This window comes from Carlito syrichta, unplaced genomic scaffold, assembly GCF_000164805.1.
Source record: "Carlito syrichta isolate Samal-C Ts95f unplaced genomic scaffold, Tarsius_syrichta-2.0.1 Scaffold302712, whole genome shotgun sequence".
Taxonomy (NCBI): domain Eukaryota; kingdom Metazoa; phylum Chordata; class Mammalia; order Primates; family Tarsiidae; genus Carlito; species Carlito syrichta.
The window spans coordinates 249,330-269,337 of NW_007246808.1; the positions used below are offsets into that span (position 1 = coordinate 249,330).

General features: G+C 46.1%; 2 protein-coding genes across 4 annotated transcripts in view; one reads left to right on the forward strand and one right to left on the reverse strand.

The window, feature by feature from the left end:
* Nucleotides 1–843: 843 nt before the first annotated feature.
* Nucleotides 844–10,125, reverse strand: AHSA1 (activator of HSP90 ATPase activity 1). Its single transcript, XM_008057055.1, has 9 exons — nt 9,872–10,125; nt 7,903–8,093; nt 6,173–6,255; nt 5,660–5,777; nt 4,180–4,268; nt 3,203–3,331; nt 1,655–1,756; nt 1,354–1,405; nt 844–1,233 (listed from the first exon to the last, which is right to left on the reverse strand). Exons 1-9 carry the CDS (start codon nt 9,949–9,951, stop codon nt 1,061–1,063), a joined length of 1,017 nt encoding a protein of 338 aa, XP_008055246.1. The 5' UTR covers nt 9,952–10,125; the 3' UTR covers nt 844–1,060.
* A 393-nt stretch (nt 10,126–10,518) lies between these two features.
* Nucleotides 10,519–20,008, forward strand: part of VIPAS39 (VPS33B interacting protein, apical-basolateral polarity regulator, spe-39 homolog) — a 31,604-nt gene continuing 22,114 nt past the window's right edge. The window contains exons 1-6 of one of the 3 annotated variants that reach the window (XM_008057057.1): nt 10,519–10,642; nt 13,949–14,041; nt 15,289–15,391; nt 17,430–17,576; nt 19,057–19,095; nt 19,450–19,514. In XM_008057057.1, coding sequence (XP_008055248.1) covers nt 13,949–14,041; nt 15,289–15,391; nt 17,430–17,576; nt 19,057–19,095; nt 19,450–19,514 — 447 coding nt within the window. In that variant the 5' untranslated portion in view covers nt 10,519–10,642. Of the gene's footprint in view, nt 10,643–13,308; nt 13,346–13,948; nt 14,042–15,288; nt 15,392–17,429; nt 17,577–19,056; nt 19,096–19,449; nt 19,515–20,008 lie in introns of those variants that run through there. The other 2 variants (XM_008057058.1, XM_021711828.1) reach the window with 2 other exon arrangements.

The window sequence follows — 20,008 nt, forward strand, 5'->3', positions numbered from 1 at the left end:
GTAAAATTCTTAAAAGAAGAAAATTCTTTAAAGAAGAAACCTGAGCCAGGCACAGTGGCTCACGCCTGTAATCCTGACACTTTGGGAGGTGGAAGGTGAGAGGATTGCCCGAGTCCAAGGGTTCGAGACCAGCCTGGGCAACAAGACCTCATCTCTACAATAAACCAAAAAACTAGCCAGGGCGTGGTGGCATGCACCTGTGATTCCAGTTACTTGGAAGACTGAGGTGGAAGGATCACTTGAGCCCAGGTTAAGGCTGTGGTGAGTGGCCATGAGCCTGCCACCACACTCTAGCCTGGGTGACAGAGTGAGACTCCAACAAAAAAAAAAGAAGAAATCCAAAGTTTAAGTCTTATAAAACAAATGATGACAGTACCCACTTCACAGGGCTGTTACAGGGATGAAATGAACCAATACAAGGAAGCCGCTTAGTGTAGCGCCTGGCACTTAGTAACTGCTCAATAAGCAGAAGCAGCCACGGGCTGGCAGCCTCCGTTTCTACTTGTACATCTCAACCCAGGACCTGGCGAGCATCCCTTGCGAGAGGGTGAGGCCATGGGAAGATCAAGGTGCCGCCTCCACCAGCAGGAGCGGCACAGTGTCTGTTTGGGCTTTTTACCCCAGAGCGCCAACCCTCCCTACGTTTACGGGTAAAACGAAACTTTTGGCCAGTCTGCACTAAGAAAGAAGACTGCTTAGGACGCTTGGCAGTGAGATGCTCCCTTCAGGCCGCTTCCTGCACGTACCCAGAGTAAGATGAGGCCTCTCCCTCCCATGTTTGAATTTAAAACCTTCTGGAGAACTCAGTACCAGCCATCCAATCAACACAGGCCCAGACGTGCATGTTTTTTAAATTACGTTTATTTAGCGTATGTACACATAAAAGAGAAATCGCCCTCTGATCCCACCCAGCAGAAAACATGCACAAACCCAAGGTATATGTGGAGGGGAGGGGCCCCGGCCCCACATTAGCGGCTGGGATGGTGCAATCCTGTGAGTCGCAAGCCCGCCAGGAGAGGGCCTGACCGAGGTGTTGGGCAGGTTGGAGCCCCCGCTGGCCCTAAAATAAGCGTGCGCCGTAGCCAAAGGTCTGTTTGATGCCCTCAAAGTAGTACCGCTGCCAGCCCTGACACGTCCGCTCTACCTCGGGAGCAGGGATGCCGCGGCCTTCCACCCCCAGCTCAGTCTCTCCATTCTTGTCCATGAAGGTCAAGGTGATAGTGGCAAAGTGCCCTGCGGAAAGGCAGGGGGAAGGGGGGAGGCTTCAGATCCAGGGCTTCCGTCTGGGCTTCAGACTAGGGCAGAACTAAAAGGTTCCGGGGGTAATGGCAATACACCAATATGCCTACTTACCCTCCGGCCAAGACTTAAACCTCCATTTCATCGCAATATGCTTCTCGGGGACCTGAAACAATCAAAGAGTGCCGTCTATCCACAGATCCCAATGCCCGCAAACCCAGCTAGGATCAACTATCCACCCTCTGAACAGTATCTATTGTCTGTGCAGTTCTACTACTTGCAAGCGAATCCAAATCACAACATTTTTCTGAGAAACAGAAGGCTGACGTTTTACCCACAGAGCTGAGGGAAGGAGGAGCATCACTCCTCTGACCAGAAAGAGGCTACGAGCTGGGTCCGGGCCCACAGCACTCACCAAGTCGATAAATTCCCCAGAGACGTTGCCGTCCACCATCTGAAACTTTCCACCTTTGTCTGCTTCCAGCAGTGCAGGAGCACGGGTGAAGGCCTGCACCAGCTGTAGGGGAAAAGGAGGTAGGAGAAGACCTAGGGCTCGCAGGAGGACCCAGGGACAGATGCAGCCGAGCCCGCACCTCCGACTCCTCTCCAAGGACGCGCGCTGCCCAATGGGCGGGACCCGGGTGCCCTCTGTGCGGCACCACCGCAGACCAGGTGTGACCTCAGGACTTCTTTCGGAACCCACGATGCCACTGCTTTGGACCCACTCACTTTTCCCTTTATTTATTTATTTGTGTAGCATAAGGTTAAGAAAGATACGAGAAAGCGCTTATGAAAGAAAATTCTAAACTAAATGAGAATTCCATGAGCCAACTCTAAAAACAAGGCCTCATCTCTGAGAAGTTCTCTATTTGTCACATCCCTGTCATCTGCTGTGTTCACCACCCAATGGTACCATCTTCACCTTCAAAAAGTCTTCATATATATATAAAAAATAGGTAATATAAATACCCTACAAAATTTTTAAAGAACACAAGGTTTAAAGTGTCAGGTATCCTCCCTTAGAAATGTACTCTGAAAACCTCAGCAAGGTTTGACGCAGAGACCCAGCTGCAAGTCTCTTCTGAGGTACTAAGTTCAATCTGAATGAGATGATGGCTGTGCCTGTCAGGCCTTTGAGGTAGCAGGCGTCCTAAGTCAGCCTCGAATGCCGTCTCCAGCACAGCCAGGTCACTAACACATTGCTGCAATCAACTCAGAACTTTCTGAAATACAGTACAATATGCTGATAACGCTTCTTTTCCTGTTTCTCGAAAACCTACTCCATTTAACTGATTCTCAGTTTTTGCTTTTCTAAGAGGGACAGAACCATCACAGGAGAAAGTTTCAGGAGCAGAACACACAGGTATACACCACCCACCACACAGTACCCCCTAATCTATGGCTGTATTTAAAGTTTTGTTTAAAAAGACAAGATCTCGAGATGTTGCCCAAGTATACGGGAACTTGCAGGTATCCCAAATGTCCCTGCTATCCGATGATAACAGCCGAACTCAGTCACGCTCCCAGCCCCACAAAGCAACAGACAACATAGGCAGCTGCACATAGGAAGAGCCCAGACTCCCTTGCACAACAGTGTGACGAGAATGGCCATTTGCTTTTCCAATGAGAAGGATTCAGTGGTTCCCACTTACATCACCCAAAACTACAACAGGCAACTACAGCAGGTGTGGTGGTGTGCTCCTGCAGTCCCAGCTACTTGGAAGGCTGAAACAGGAGGATCACTTGAGCCCAGGAGTTTGAGTCCTGTCTGGGCAACACAGTGAGACCTCACCTTTAAAAAAATAAGAGGGAAAAAAGAGCAGGAAGGAAAATCCACTTTGACGACAACCTCAATGTTCCAGGCATCACAGCCTCCTCTGCACGCTGCTGAGGGGACGTGGCCACAACGCAAGCCACCTGGAATGGCAGATGGCGTGAGGCCTGAGGGTAAGGTCTCACTGACCTCCTGGGTGGTAAACACTCTGTAGAGCTCTTCTGCTGACGTCAGGAAGGTTTCTCGAAGGCTAATCTTACAAGTGGGGATTTTGACACCAACAGGTCTGGTCTGGGTTTTTGAAGGAGCAGGTTTGGCCTGTGAAATGACAGTAAAAATGATCAGTTTTGAGTAATGAACAACCTTAATCACCTACCACTCATTTTCACAGGAATTTTTACCACCAAGGCTACTTATTTCGGGGGGGGGAAGGGAGGAGGGATGTGAAGGGAATTTGAATGTGTAGGTGTATCGGTCACGAGGGGAACTCTTCTTGAACAATTCCTATTAAAGGCAACCACTCTAAGAGAAAGACTCTTAGTATCACTTGAAAGCCCATCAGCTAATGGACCAGTCAAATCATTAGACATTTCTGAAGAGCTCAGTGTAATTCTCAATTTCTATGCTTAAATAGCTGGCAGCAGTTCTCTCCCCACTTCCAGAATGGCTACCCTTCACTGTGTTGACAAAAGAGAAGCAGGGCTTTAAACCAGGCACTGAGCCTGAACCATCAAGTACCACTCTAGCGAAAACACTTGCTCGCCCTGCAAACAGCCTGCAACTGGGATGAGAGCGATCAATTTCCCAATGGATGAAGTCAGTGATCTAACCCTTGACTCTTTGATGAGACCTGTAATTTTAAAGAATGAAATACCAGGTCCCAGTAGAAATATGACTGAAGACTTATGTAGGTAAAGACCACCCTTTTTGTTCACAAGCTCCTAGTAGGTGTTAAACATATTCAAGAGTCAGACTTTGAAGTCCCCGAGGCCTGCTATAAATGAATACAAACCAAGTTAAAGCTGAGCAGGTAACTACCTAGCTCTGAAATACAACTCAAGCAAATCGTGGGCTGCTTGGCTTAGAGGTCAGGGTCAGAGAGAAAGAGCCACACGTGGAATAAGAGGAAGGCAGTCTCTCAGCTCCTCTGTGGGGATTCCGCTTACCTTGCGTTCCTCGGTCTTGAGTGCCGGCTGCCCTGCTGGGTCCACTGACTCTCCATTCACTGTAGGTAAGATCATGCCCTGGGTGAACTCTGAAAAGAGAAAATCGCAGCTCACAGAAGTTACTTCTTAGAAGCTGGATGCGGGGCTCCCTTACAGCCTGACAAGTAGCCATCTTAACCCAGCTGAGTGACCGGGAAAGAAGGGTTTGTTTTACATCTTTACCATTGGTCAGTGTCAGACAGATATCTGTGTGTACTCCACAGAATATACTATGTCCACTGGGATTATTTTAAAAAGCTTAATCCCCAACAATTAAAAGTATCACAACTTGTTAAGTGCACAGGAGGTCAACTATGAAAGACAGCCAGTGAATGAAATGGCACTTCAATGGGTTCACAAGTGGGTGACGACCCAGCATCTAAGCATGTTCAGTGCCTGTCCTCTACGCTGCCTCACCTCTGTGGAACAGCCATACCTGGTCACAGCACTGGAGCACTGGTTTCCCTAAAAAAGGCATCACCTGCTTGGATGGTTCCCCTTGATGGTCATTTTATGTACCCCCAACATGAAGATCAGAACAAAATGGCAGAAATGGAACCCCAGGGAAGAACTGAGGTGACCTCTAGTCTAACCACCTAAGCATCCCTGAAGCATGTATATCAAGGGTAGGCCAGGACTTAGTCAAGTAACGAGTCTATGGATACCAAGTCTTTAGATCAGCGCTGTCCAATAGAAACATCATGTGAGCCTAAAGATAGTTTTAAATGTTCTAGTAGCCATAAAATGTTAATGAAACAGATGAAATTAATCTTTTTTTTTTTTTTTTGAGTTGGAGTCTCACTCTGTTGCCCAGACTGGAGTGCAGTGGCCGCTCCCGGCCACCGCAGCCTCGACCTGCTGGGCTCCGGCGATCCTTCCTCCTCAGCCTTCCAAGTAGCTGGAACTACAGGTGCGCGCTACCACACCCAGCTAATTTTTTGATTTATTGTAGAGATGAGGTCTCGCCAAGTTGCCCAGGCGGGTCTCGAACCCGCGGGCTCAGTCAATCCACTCACCTCAGCCTCCCAAGGCACGGGATTACAGGCTGAGCCACCAAGCCCAGCTGAAATTAATCTTAACAGTATATTTAGCCTAATATACCCAAACTATCACTTCAGCAAGTTATTGATTTTTGAGACAGTTTACATTATACCAACACAATGCTTCGTAACAAGTCTTCCAAGTCCACGGTGTGTTCTGTACTCACAGCACATCTTGGTTTGGCCTAGCCACATTTCCAGTGCTCAACAGCCAACACGTTAGACAACGCAGCTCCAGATCTTTCCCTTACTCAGAACTTATAGACTGACTTTAAGATGAAACAAGCCCCCGCCCACAAGATCTTCACCCACTTGCCGAGGAGAGGACTGTCAAGCCCAAGTCAGAGTCTGACAGGTGGAAAACTACCTCCTCAAGGCATACAGAACTACTCAAGGGATACCTGTTTTGAGGGTGCTGATGTAAATTCCCATGGCTTCTCTTAGAAGTTTCACCCCTTCTTCCTTCATTAAGGCCACGAGATTTGTGTCAGGCTCATCTTTGGCAAGGCTCACACTAATCTGAGTGAAAGATCAGAAGTAGGTGGTAAATAACCCGAGGGGCACCTCATTACGGAATGTGGGTGCTGAGCAACCAGACAACTGCTGACATTTCCAAAGGAAACGTGTGAGGGTTGGGGCATTCGTAAAAATCCCCATTCGTGTTCCTTCTTGAGTCCTCTATGCCAAGCGGCTAACGTTAGAACCCATGTTGCTAGACACAGCAAAGAAATCGAAAAAGTGCAAGTTGCTCTGGAAGCATCCATTGACACCATATACCTAGAAAATCATCTGCAGACTGGGATTCTGAATGCTTGGACCAAGGCAGGGCTATTAACCTTGACTGGCAGGTCATTGTTCTCATCTGAGAATGAGAGGACATGGAGGACTCAGATGAGAAGTGAGGAAGCACAAACCTCCACTTCGTCCACGTTGTTTTCATCAGACAGGTTGGGGATCTCCACGTGTCCCTTGTATTGCACTCCTGACTTGGAAGTCCCTGTCAAAAGCAATGCAATGCCATCAGTCTCCTCCTATGCAGGAAAGGTCTCTGCTGTGGGTCCTCCCTGCTACCCCACTTACGCTTCTCTTGGCCAGCAAAGTTGACCCCCTCCCTTACTCTGAGAGCACGCCACATGCCAGAGGTAACCAACCCCACCGCGTCACAGGAAATGTTTTTCCTCACCAGGTTACCAGAGCCCAAGAGCTACACAGATTTGTTACTAACAAGAATTCTACCAGGAAGGACTTGGGTCAATAGCCAATAGTTCTGCTAGAACACTAGTTTTAAAAATATAAACTTATTCCAATGCAGCTGAAATATCAGGGAATAACTTAATAATGGAAATTTCACGTTTGCTTATATGTAACTCTATCCGTGTGAAACATCTAGAAAACCAGACCCAGCTACACAGGAATACACAGAAGCACACACATCTCAAACAACTAGCTGCCAGGGCCCTCAGTCCACCATGTGCTGCAAGCTGCACTCATCCACACCTGGTGCTGTGATGTCCCTTCCGACCAGATAACCCTTCTGCCACCGCTCCACAGCAGCCCTCAAGCTGTAACCCTCCTGATGCCCACTTCCACAAGTAAACTCCGGGCCTTCTCATGATACAGCACCATATTTATTGCAGTATTTCTCTATTTCTTACCATCTAACGTGTGTAAAACTGTGCTACCAATCTTTAGCTCTGCCTGTTATTTTTAAAAATGTGTTGCTAATGATGCTTTTGTGTACTGGGTCCCTACCCTCATCCTCCCTACAAGCCTTGTGTTTCGGTTGAGCAGTTTTGCACAGTACAGTGATGTCTAGAAACACTCACACTGCCCTAGAGCAGAACTTTTTTCTAAAGTTTACCTTCATCTCTCTACGCCTCAGTTTCTCAATCTATAAAAAAGGATATGGCAAGATGAAACCAAGAATTCCTTCCAGACCATTATACCTCAGGGGAACTTTCCAAAAACAAATTTGCAAAACTTACAGAGGGGTCTACCTTCACCCCTCTTTATGACTGTCACTTGAGAAATGTTTATCAAACATAAACGCACATAACGCTTCACCCAGACACAGACGGCAGCTTCCTTGTGCTCTCTTAGCTTTAGGGCCTTTCACATCCAGCCTCCCAGCAGTTGGGACCATCCCAGGGAGGCATACATATGACCCCCAACTCCTTCCTAATGTCATACAGAAGGGACATTAAACCAAAGGTAGATACAACAGTCCCCAAATATAGTCACATACAAGCTTTATTAACACAGTGGTATGACCTGTTAGATTAACATTATAGAGAGTTAAAAAAAAAAAAAAGAAGACCTAGACTAAAAAAACTCCCTTCCCCTTTTAAATCATTCACAAGACAGACATAGCTGGTGTGAGGAAATACCCACCTTATGTGTCCTAATGCAGACCAAGGCCTAAAGATGCAGTGGTGGGACCCCTGGGCTTCACAGAGAGGAAATCCATTTCAGATTTCCATTCACTGCAGCAAAGAAATATCAGCACCCAATACTGCTTTAACCAGGACTCCAAAGCACTGTCTTCTCCCTTCAAAAGTTCATTAACTCCCAGCGTGCTCTGCAGCTGCTTAACACTCAACTGCAGCCAGTTAATCTCATCCCTGACAGCCCCACCTAGACCTACCTGTCCAGTTCAGTTTGATGCTCCACTCATAGAAGAAGATAAGTTTGCCTTTGCGATTGTTGATGGACGCCTCTCCATCAAGCTTACTCACTTCTGTCACCTCACAACTGCCTTCCTCATTTTGCACCCGCACTGCCAGGAACAGGGTCTTCAGCTTATCCGTGGACCAGTTTGATGCATCCCTCTCTGTCCTGCAAAATGGAAACCAAGCTATGACCAGCAGTCAAATGGAGGACACACTGCTTCATGCCAGAGAAAGCAAGGTTAAAAGAAGCCTGATAAATAGCTTGCAAAGAACAGACACTCTCAGTCCCCCTCCTGTGTGTCCACAAACATGTCACCCTCTTTTACAAAGACAAGGGGTCACATAAGGGGAGACCCCTCTATAAAACACCAGAATTATCTTTTGGAGGGTGGGCCCCTTGTAACACACTTGAAATTTGTTCCTCTGGATCAAACAGTCAACTAAAGTTTTTATCTGGAAGTTCTGAGAAGATTGTGTCATGATTTGTGAGGAATGTCCTGAGTTGTGGCAAACAGGCGACTGGTTATTCTACCATGACAATGCATCTGCCCACGAGGCACTGAATGTTCAGTAGTTTCTGGCCCAAAATGACAATGACCCCAGTCCCTACCCTCTCTATCCACTCTATCTCATCCCGAGTGACTTTTGTTTCCCTACCAACGTGGAAGACATGAAACAAAAAAACGGCAGAAACACTAAAAAGCATCAAAATTGACAAGTTCAAAAACTGTTTCGAGCAGTGGGAAAAGCATCTTGATAGGTGTATGCATCCAATGAAGAGTACTTATAAATTCCGGGTTTTTTGGGTCCCGTCTCATACTGTCAACAAAAACAACTGATGTAGGGACCGGTATCAACTAAGTGGAAAATTACGCTTTCTTGCCTCAGCATGATGGTGCTGGGGACCATTTGCCCCTTTAACATGGCGCCCCCATTTGACCAAGCGGAAAACTGCTCATATTGCTGGGGTCAAGAACAGACTGGACCACGGAACCCAGTACTTGGCTAAAATGCCCATTAAAGAATACGCCAATAACCTTGACCTCATTAGCGGTGCTGACCTATCAGGTTCAGACCTGTGCTATAAACTTTCTACACATTCCACGCTCCCTAAATGGCCACAAAAACAGTTAAGTCCAGGGCTTCAAAACAAACAAGACAAATATTAGGTCAAGTATTCTGTGCATGTTAAGCGGAGAGGAGACAGGCTGAGGTAGAGAAGAAAAATCGCTAGGTGTCTTCCGACTTATTAACGATCAGAGAAAATAACGGCAAAAAGAACTGCAACAAAGTAAAAATTTACAGCACAAACAATATGAACAAAGTTCAGCTGACGTTACTTCCGGAAGACCTCGTGAAGGAGGGCAGGCTTTTAAGGATGGTCAGGTTATAAAGCCACGATTGCCTGGCAACCTGGAGTCAACACAGCCGACTAACAGTTCCGGGTGAGAGGCCACCGTGTCTTCAGTGTCACTGAGCTCTGAGCACCTGCAGAACACGTTTCAAGCCTTCTCCCGCAGGACTGAGGCAGCGGTCCCAACGACTGTCTTTCAATGTCACCGCAGGCCGCAGGACGGCAATTACAGACCCGTCCCCATGCCCTCCACAGCAACCTCCCAACACAATCGGAAGAGGTTTGGGTCTCACTGACTCCTCCGGCCACGTGCAGGAAGCACCTCCAGCTCGGGCGGGATGCTGCAGCCAATGCATGATCCTCTGTCTCTCTGAAAACCCTCCTGCGGGGCGCAGCCCTCCGTGTCGACCCCTCGCCTCCAGCACTGGGACGCTGGCCGGGGGGTAGAGGGGTCGGGGGCTACGGAGCCCCGGCATCGGAAGCGCCCACGCCCATTTCCCGGCAGGGCTGCCTCAGCCCCAGCCCTGTCCCGGCCGAGATTCCAGGAGCCCCGACAGTGGCGCTCTCGAGGCCTGCTTGCTGGCCCTCACCAGTGCCAGTTGTTGACGTTGGTGGCGTCCGCCCGCTCCTCCACGATCCAGCGTGGGTCGCCCTCGCCCCACTTGGCCATCGGCTCTCCTATCACGCCGCCACCAGCTCCCGAGCAGCCGCAGTCACAACCTCAGGACCGCTTGGTGCCAGCCACCCGGCAGCGCCTGGAAACTACTAGAAGCGGCCGCAAGCACCTTCGGGCTTGCTTTTCCCTCCACCCTCACCCCCCCTCCCCGCCTTAACTTCCGGCTCCTCCCCACTCCCACTGGCTACTTCCGTTCCAACGCTCTGCACCGTAGGTTCCGCCCCTTCTTTCTATCTCCCTCTGGTTAGCCCCAGAGAGGTCCGAAATCCAGCCCCTCATACGTCCATTGCTCACCAGTAGGGAAACAAACACATTTCATTGTTTCCTTGGAATTTAAATTGGCCCTGCTGAGCCTCATGGGAGTTGTAGTCTTGTTAAGTGACCCGCAGGATAACCGCGGAAGGTCGCGCTAACCGTAAAGGAAATGACCTAGAGCGAGGCGCTGGGCTTCTGGGGGCTGTAGTCAAAAAAATTCCGTGACTCGTTGGAATAGCGCCTGACAGCCAAGGCCGAGGAAACTACAACTCCCATCATGCCACGCGGCCCCTTTCTTTACCGCGGTCTCTCCGCCCCTCGAATATCCCCTTCCGCCCCTTCTCTGAGCTGCACAGCTTGTCTAGAAAGACTGGTCCAGCGGCGGCGGATGCTGGCGCTGTCCTGAGAGGGAGGGCCTGGTGTGGAAGAGGTGAGGGTGTCCTACGACCCTTGGGCCGCGTATCTGGCTGAGTCCGGCCACCGTCCCAGTGTTGGAGGCATCTCGGTCCCTTCCCCTTCTTCTCTGAGGCACCTCTAAGTCCCCTCCTTCGCCCGATGCCGGATGCTTTTCTGGCAGTCGGGGCGGCCCTCGGGCGCTGGAGAACGGGGTTGGGGCGGCAGGAGAGCCCCGAGAGTTGGCTCAGGAGCAGACATTTGGCTCGGACCCCTGCGGGCTGTGGCGACTGCGGCGGATCCGTGGCGCCCTAGGCGTTCGGAGTCGGCTCGACTCGCGGTCTCTGGTCCCAGTTCATGAGCTCCACCTGTGTCTGCCTGGCTCGGAAGACGATGCTTGAACCCGAGCCTGACTTCTCAGTAGCCAGTTTCTGGAGCGTTCTGGGGCAGAAAGCGTCTTGGTTGTGGTGTTTTTGTTGATCCTCTGTTCTCCTACGTCATATTCCTTTTCTCCCCTCGGACCTGTCATCCCGCCTTGTGGGCTCAGTAAGCGGAGATGACCAGGCACAGCTCCGTATTTTATTTTATTGTGTTTTTGAGTAGGAGTCTCACTCTGTCGCCCAGGCTGAAGGGCAGTGGCACGTTCCCGGCCACCACAGCCTCGACCTGCCGGGCTCCAGGCCCTGCTAATTTTTTTGATTTGTTGTAGAGATGCGGTCTCGCCAAGTTGCCCAGGTGGGTCTCGAATCCGCGGAGTCAGGCAATCCACTCACCTCAGCCTCCCAAAGGCGCGGGATTACAGGCTGAGCCACCGAGCCCGGCTAACAGCTCCGTATTTTAAATCATGTCGAAGCACCTTTCTCAGTCACTCTTAAGATTGTGCCTGATTGCTTTAAAACTTCTAGAACTGTCAAGTTATTACCTGTACTTGCCATGTAAATCCAGCTTCTCATTTGGCGTTAGAATTGCAAATTGGTGTCAGCTATCCACAGCCTTTGCATGGTTAAAAAGAGATTTCAGAAATCCTCTGACAGATTACTGGGTTTGTTGGGCACATTCTGTGTATCTGTAGATTTACTGTAGTGAAGGTATGATCTACAGTTTTCCCAAGAGTGAAAAATAGGTAGCTAGAGGGACCATCCCAAAGTTTGGAAATGGCCTAGGAGGTGGAAATCCTGGAATATAGTTTGGAATAGGAGCAACCAACAAGGTGGCTTTGATACTTGGGTCTCACTTTCCTCATGAGTGAAATGGAACTGGAGTCTGTCAGGCATCCCTTACAGGGTTGTTCTGGGAATCAAATGATGGATGAAGTGTTTTATGGACTGGAATGTGTGCCAGAGACATTTGTGTGCTCTATACACAGTTTCGTCGTTTGTGGCCACTCAGAAGTTTTGTATTAAGTTAGCTTTTTTAATCTTCAGGCTTGCTTAAACATATTTTCTTTTTAGCTTTCACCAAGGTACCATGATGGCATATTAGTAATAAAAGTGAATATTGAGCATCAATTTTTGAATCAGGCACTAAGCACTTTGCATGTATTAGCTGGTTTACTCCTCTTAACAATTCTCTAAGGTAGGTAATTTGTTCTGCCCATTTTACAGATGAGAAAGCCAAGACAGAAAGACATCAGTATGGTATTCACTACTAAGGGAAACTAACATTTATATTTACTTTCCACTAGGCACTTTTATAGGTGTTCCTGAGACTATTTCTTCTTCACTATAACACTGTGAGGCAGGAAATAATTTTCTCCAAGGCAGAGAAGTAAATTCTTTTCTCCAGATTGCTCAAAATTAGAGAAAGGAAGATTTGAACTCAAGGCTGCTTGACTACAGTACCTCTGTGGGATGATTTCATTGTCTGCCAGCTCTTTTATTTGGTTTTGATGCCCTAAAATCCAGAAAAGGATTTTAAAGCAACATCTAGTTTTGGTAGAAGTCAATTAGTGATGTCTGCCATGGGAAAGGACCAGATAGTAGAAAGTTCCCACCATGTTTTTGCCATCCTTCTGTCCCCTGAGTTGGAAACAGGAAATGACAGTAGAGTATATCAACGGCCATCAGAAACCTCAGTGAGGCCACCATGATGTTTCTTTTCTCAAGCTTTCATTGATAAGGGTGCTGCTGAAGTAAAAGGAAAATAATTGGCCATTCAGAATTTGACACCGTTTGCCTTTGGAGTTATTTTTTATGCTGTGGGAGTTTTATACCTAGTCCTTGGTGTGAATCATAGTTTTCACTCTAAGACAGTTGGCATTGATAGTTTAGTTCGTAATTCTAGGGCAAAACTTGTTATTTTAAGTAGATATAAGAGGGACTGCGGTCTTAGGCTTTCTTTTCTGGACCATACCCTCATTTCACAGATTTTGGCCAAAGCTGTTAATAAAATAATCATGATTTGAAGAGACAGGCAAGATTATTCTGCCTCTTTTAATTGCTTTGCTTTCCATTCCTTCAGGCATTTAAAAATTATATATGAAAGCAGGATATTTATCAGTTTTATTCACTATAGTATTCTCAGAGCCTAGAACAGTATCTCAGAGATGGCACTGAATAGATACTTGTTGAATACATGGATGCAATTTTTCGTTTTGTGCATTTTTTAATTTTTTGAGTCGAGGTCTCACTTTGTTGCCCCGACTGAAGTACAGTGGCATGATCACGGCTCACTGCCCCCCTTGATCTTCTGGGCTGAAGGGATCCATCCTCCTCAACCTCCTGAGTAGCTAGGACTACAGGTACGTGCCACCGTGCCTAGCTAATTTTTTTTACTTTTTGTAGAGACAAGGTCTCATTGTGTTGTTCTGAACTCCTGGACTCAAGCAGTCCTCTTGCCTCAGGCTCCCAAATGCTGGGATTCGAGACATGAACCACTGTGCTTGGCCTGTTTTGTGTATTGCATGTTTTGATTGATTTTCATTGTGTAGTCAGCTGAGATTGTAATGGATTCTGATAACGTTTGCTTGCCTTGTACTATTATCTTTCTATATTCCTGTGCTGAATGCCTCAGCTCTATTGTATGCCACCTCCTTCAGGAACAGGACCGTGTCTGGCACCTTTTTCTGTCCCTTATAACACCTGAGAGAGTACCTTGAACAAAAGTAGATGCCGTGGGATGAAGGACTATGTCTCAGTAGTTAGAGGGTCCAAAATGTTATTTGATCAGTTGGAGACCCAAGTATCCGATGTGATGTGGAAGACTCAATATTTGTTTTACCAGATTCCTTTCCACATACCTCATTTTGGGGAGCCCTTAGTAGTGAAGGAGCCTAAAGAAAGCTTTTGGAACTCCTTTGGAGGAGACCCAGAAAGGGACTATATATGTCTTCCTCTCACTCCAGATGAATCGGACAAAGGGAGATGAGGAGGAATACTGGAATAGCTCCAAGTTCAAGGCCTTCACCTTTGATGATGAAGATGATGAGCTCTCACAGGTGGGTTTCCACAAACAATTGCTGAAGGTTACACCCTCCTCCATGGTGCCACTCTCAAATTCCTTCTCCGTGCATCCTTGGTAACCTGGCTTTTGACTGTGTAGCCATTAGGCTCAAACATGTTTTGGGTCAGATCTTTAGAGAAGCTTTCATGAGGCCAGATAAGGTGGCTTATGCCTGTAATCCCAGCACTTTGGGAGATTGGGCGAGAGGCTTGCTTGAGCCCAGGAGTTCAAGACCAGCCTGGGCAACATAGCAAAACCTCGTCTCTACAAAATAAAAAATAAAAAAATTAGCCAGGCAGGGTGATGCATGCCGATAGTCCCAGTTACTTGGAAGCCTGAGACAGGAGGATTGCTTAGCCCAGGAGGTCAAGACTGCCATGAACTATGATTATGCAACTGTACTGTAGCCTGGATGACAAAGTGAGACTCTGACTCAAAAAAAAAAAAAAAAAGAAAGAAAGAAAAAAGAAAAAGCCTTCATGGATTGTGAAAACCAATTTTTAAAAAAAAATTTAGGATCTCACTCTGCTACTGACTGGAGTGCAGTGCATGAAGTGAAGTGGCATGATTATGGCTCAATAGAGCCTTGACCACCTGGACTCAGGGCGATCCTCCAGCCTCAGCTTCCCGAATAACTGGAACTACTGGCATGTGCCACCATGCCACCACATCTGGCTACTTTTTTGATTTTTGTAGAGGTAAGGTCTTGCTAAGTTGCCCAGGCTGGTCTTGAACTCCTGGGCTCAAGTGATTCTCCTATCTCAGCCTCCCAAAGTGCTGGGATGACAGGCACTTCACCCAGTCCTTTACTTTCTTCAGATGAAGCTTTTTCTCTCCAAGAAACTGAAGTGTTTTTTTCACATGATCTAATTTATTATTTTTGAAAGATGAGCTAGATTGGAAGGTTCGCCTTTATTGTGTCTATTTTGCGAATAAGAAAATAGACTCATTTTTGGAGAGGTGAATAAATCCACTCAGGTTTACACAGCAAGTCATTGCCAGGAATACGATTAGCATTCAAAAGTGGTTTGATTCTTCATAACTGTTTTACCACTGGACTGTAGTGTTGGCTAAAAAAGCAGTTTGTTTTTCTCTGCAAATATCTAGTAAGCTCAGCTTTAATTTGTGGAGGGTGAAAGCATGGGACATCTTCAAGTTCCAGGCCTTCAGCCTTCTTGGTTGTCAGCGAGGGAAGTGGGAAGTGAGGGTTGCCTGAGCTCCCTGCCTTACATCCCTCTGCAGTTAAAGGAGTCCAAGCGGGCTGTGAACAGCCTTCGAGACTTTGTGGACGACGACGACGACGATGACCTGGAGCGAGTCAGCTGGAGTGGGGAGCCCGTGGGAAGTAAGTAGAGGAGGCCCCAGGAGGGGCATAATATCCAGGGCTCTTGTTGCTGACGAAGGTTCGCCTTATAAAAGGCTTCTTGGGAGATACAGCAGTCGTTCCCATGTTGCTATGTCTGTGCTCCTAGGGCCAGTGCTATTTCAAAATAGTTTCATTTGGGCATGCTTATGAAAGTTGTAGATTCATAGGCTTTACCCCAGAGATTCTGTTCAGTTGGTCTTGTGGGGAGAAAGAGTCTCAATTTTTAATAAACACTGTAGGCGATTCTAATTTGTAGTTATGTTTAGGAACTACTGACTCGGATACTCATAACTAGTTGACAGAACCAACTTCCTAGCCACCAAGTTGCTGCCCAGCTGCTACATAAAATACCACTTACCACCTTTGCAAAGTCCATCTGATTTTTAAGAAACATTTTTAATAAAAGCTTTTTTAAATAGGAAATACAGTAATGTGATTTAAAAATAAAAAAGTACACACATCGCTTCTGCACTAGACTGGAGTCCAGTCTCTCTCTTGCTCTCTCGCTCTCTCTCTCTCTCTCTCTCTCTCTCTCTCCCTCTCTCCCTCTCCCCCTCTCTCTCTCTTTCTTCTTCCTCCCAATCACCGACGCCATCTCCACCTTTGGGGTACCCTGAACCTGGCTGGAGCTGGTCTCCAGCAGTTAAGATGGGATCTCATTGCGTTGCCCAGACTGGTCTAGAACTCCTGGGCTGACCTCAGGTTGTCCTCCTGCCTCAGCCCCTTGAGTTACTGGGACTACAGATGAAAAAAGTCCTCAAAGGGAAACATCTTGCTGATGTGGAAGAGGTGAAACAAAAATCTGCAAAAGCACTGAAAGGCATCAAAATCGACAAGTTCAAAAACTGTTTTGAGCAGTGGGAAAAGCATCTTGACAGAGTATCGCATCAAACAGAGAGTACTTTGTTGGTGACTGAAGTTTAAACATGTCAGAATAAATACACAATTTTTTATAAATAAATCCTGGGTTTTGGGGGGGTCCTTCCTCATATAAAATAAATAAATAAAGTAAAGTAAAGGTATATAGTGAAAAGTTTCTCTTCCACACTGTTATGAATCTTTTTAGTCCCTGCCCTCCCAAAAATTAATCTCTATTGGTTTGGTTCCTGTGTATTCATTTTCCCATCTTTTTGCAATGGGAAATACACTTAGAACTATGTATATTCTTACCCTCTTTTTTAACATAAGTGGTAGCGTACTTTATACCTTGCTTTTTAAAAAATAGCAGTGCAGTATTAAGTCATATGGATTCACCATAACTTACTGAGCCAGTGCACTGTTGATGAATTTTAGATTGTTTCCAATCTTTTGTTGCTTCTATTTCTGTCAGTGACATTGTATTTACTCATAGACGAGTATATGAAGATCTGTTCTTGGAGTGGGGTTACTGGCACAGTATATTTGCATCTATATTGGAGAGATATTGCCAAATTATCCTCCACAGGAGTTGTGCCAACTTGTGTCTCACCAGCAGTGTAGGAGGGTTTCTGTTTTCTGTGGCCTTGCCAACACAGGGTATTATCAAGCTTTGAATCTTTCCTCAGCTCATAGGAGACTAGTGGTTTCTCAATGTATTTTAAATATGTAACACGCTAAGAGTAAAGCTGTCTGAGGTGGCATGCACCTGTAGTTCCAGCTACTCCAGAGACTGAGGCAGGAGAATCGCTTGAGCCCAGGAGTTCAAGGCCACAGTGAGCCATCGCACCTGTGAATAGCCTGTACACTCTAGTTATGCAACATGGCAAGAACCATCTCTAAAAAAAAAAAAAAAAAAGAGGTCGAGCATCTTTTCATATGTTTAAAAGCCATTTGAATTCTCTTTTCAGTGATCTACTTATTTATGTCTTTTGCCCAGTTTTTCTGTTGATTAGTCTGTTTGATTCTGTCTTTTCTCCCTTCCCCATGTGAACCAAGGGACCAGGACTTCTGGTTAAAAGCTTTTAGAGTTTGCTGAATATTGGATGTCAAGGATTTACTGTGGATGAGCATTACTGATTTAGTTCTTACTGTCTCGCAGGTATCTCTTGGTCCATCAAAGAGACTGCTGGTAATAGTGGGTCCACCCATGAAGGGCGTGAACAGCTAAAGAACCGAAACAGTTTCTCCTCCTATGCACAGCTACCCAAACCTACTTCTACCTACTCCTTGAGCAGCTTTTTTAAAGGTAAAGAGTGATGGTTAAAGGGACAAGGAAGTCCTCCTTTTTTTTTTTTTTAAAAAGAATGCTCAGGCTATAATTTTCATTTACTCTGGAAGTAAAAGATTATTAGAGGATAAAGAGTTAACATTGGAACTGGCAGCTGAGAATTAGGTGTGGGAGAATTGAGAGAAAGTCAGAGAAACTGGACTAGAGTTCTAGAACATGATGAGCAAAATTGACATTAATCATGTGACCTGTATCGAAGAAATCTTGCTAGATCAAAATTTCTCCCTACTGTTTGCACATTTCTGGTGAGACTGTAAAATGGTGCAGCCACTATGGAAGATGATATGGCAGTTCCTCAAAAAAATTAAATACAAAGACAGACAAAAAGACAAGAAAAAAATGAAACATAGTATTACCATATGATCCAGCAGTTTCACTTCAAGGTGTATGCCAAAAAAATTGAAAGCAGAAACTTAAGCAGGTGTTTGTACTCCAGTGTTCAGCATTATTCACAATAGCCAAAAGATGGAAAGAACCCAAATGTTCATTGATGGATGAGCGGATAAGCAAAATGTGGTATCTACGTGCACTGGAGGCCAGGAACAGTGGCTCATACTTGTAATTACAGCACTTTGGAAGGCTGAGGTAGTAGGACTCCTGGAGTCCAGGAATTTGAAACCAGCCTACCTGGGCAACAGAGAGAGATCTCATCTCTACCAAAAAAAAGAAAAAGAAAAAAATTAGCCGGACATGGTGGCGTGTACCTGTGGTCCCAGCTACTCGGGAGACTGTGGTGGAAGAATTGCCTGAGCCCAGGAGATCGAGGCAGCGGTGAGCCATGGTTGTGCCACCACACTCCAGCCTGGGCAACAGAATAAGCATCCAACACACACACACACACACACACACACACACACACACAAACACACACACACACACACACACACACACACACACGAAATGGATTATTATCTAGATTTAAAAAGAAATTTTTATACATTCTACAACATGGATGAAACTTGAAGACATTACGTTAAATCAAATGAGAAAGGGGCAAAAGGACTAAGATATTGCTCTATTAACATAAAGTACCTAGAATAGTCAGATTCATAGAGATAGAAATGAAATGGGGTCACCAAGTGCTGGGGAGTGAAGGCAGGGAGAGTTATTGTTTAACGGGCGCAGAGTCTCAGTTTGGGCTGGTGAAAAAGTTCTCAAAATGGGTAGTGGTGATGGCTATACAATGTGAATGTGCTTAATGCCACTTAAAAATGGTTAAAATTGTAAATCTTATGTTGTGTGTATTTCACCATAACTAAAAATGTTTTGTTCCCCCTTTTTCAGTGACATCTCAGATTTCAGAAGTCGAATGAACTTTTTTAAGCCTTAAGTTCCCATATTGCATAATAAGGTTCTAGGCACACTGTGTCCTTAAGCAAGTCTGGACAGCTCTGGCTTGAACTGTTGACCTCTTCTTTCTTGTGTTCTTTACCTGTAGGTAGAACTAGACCTGGAAGTTTCCAGTCCCTTTCTGATGGTAGGCATTGGGCCCTCTTCTTTTGATTACTGGAAGATATTACTGATCTGGAGTACAATCTGAGGAGTCATGGGGACAGCTGACGGTTAGATGAGTAGGAGAACTTGCTTGTGAATCTACTGTCTTTGTTAGAGAAGTTGTTATATATTGAGTAAGGAGGCAGAAATTATTCTGGCTACAGGGGAAAGGGTGACTTATAGAGATGCTGTCTTCGGGGAAGAATAGAAATCACTTCTGGCTATACAGACACCTTGGGAGCCTACAAGTAAAAAAATAGTGTAAGTGGGAAGGAAACAAGAGAGGAGTGACGGGACTCTTGGTGCCCTTCTGAACCAGCTGCCTGTTTTCTTTCAGCTTTGTCAGATGCACCTGCCAAAAGCTATGCTCCAGAGCTGGGGAGACCCAAGGGGGAGTATAGGGTGAGTGACAGCATACACTGATATGATACTTCACGCAGTTGACATTTGACACTTGACACAAGCTTCCTTGCTTGATTTTTCCCAACTCTTTGTGCTGAGTTAGAAACTGGGTTTCTAAACATTAAGACTTACCTGGGATCTCACAGCTAGAAAAGGGTTGAACTTGGACTTAAAATCTCTACTTAATGACTCAGTCTTGCCATGCTTTGCTATTCATTATACTGCTGCTTGAAGGCTGTACTTGGAAACCCAGTGTTCATCACAGCAGTCTAGAAGCTTGATGGAGTTCCTATTCCCATGAAACTTACACAAAGCAAATTGATTCACAAGAAAGAAACCATGTTCTAAGGTCAGAAAAGAAACATGTCTCAAGTGTCTCCCTCTTTGCTAGGCATTAATTAATAGAATTCTGAAGCTAACTGCATCTAGAGGTTAAAATCCTGAACCAGTAGGCATAGGACTCATGGTTTTGTCCATTGATTCATCCCTCTTTG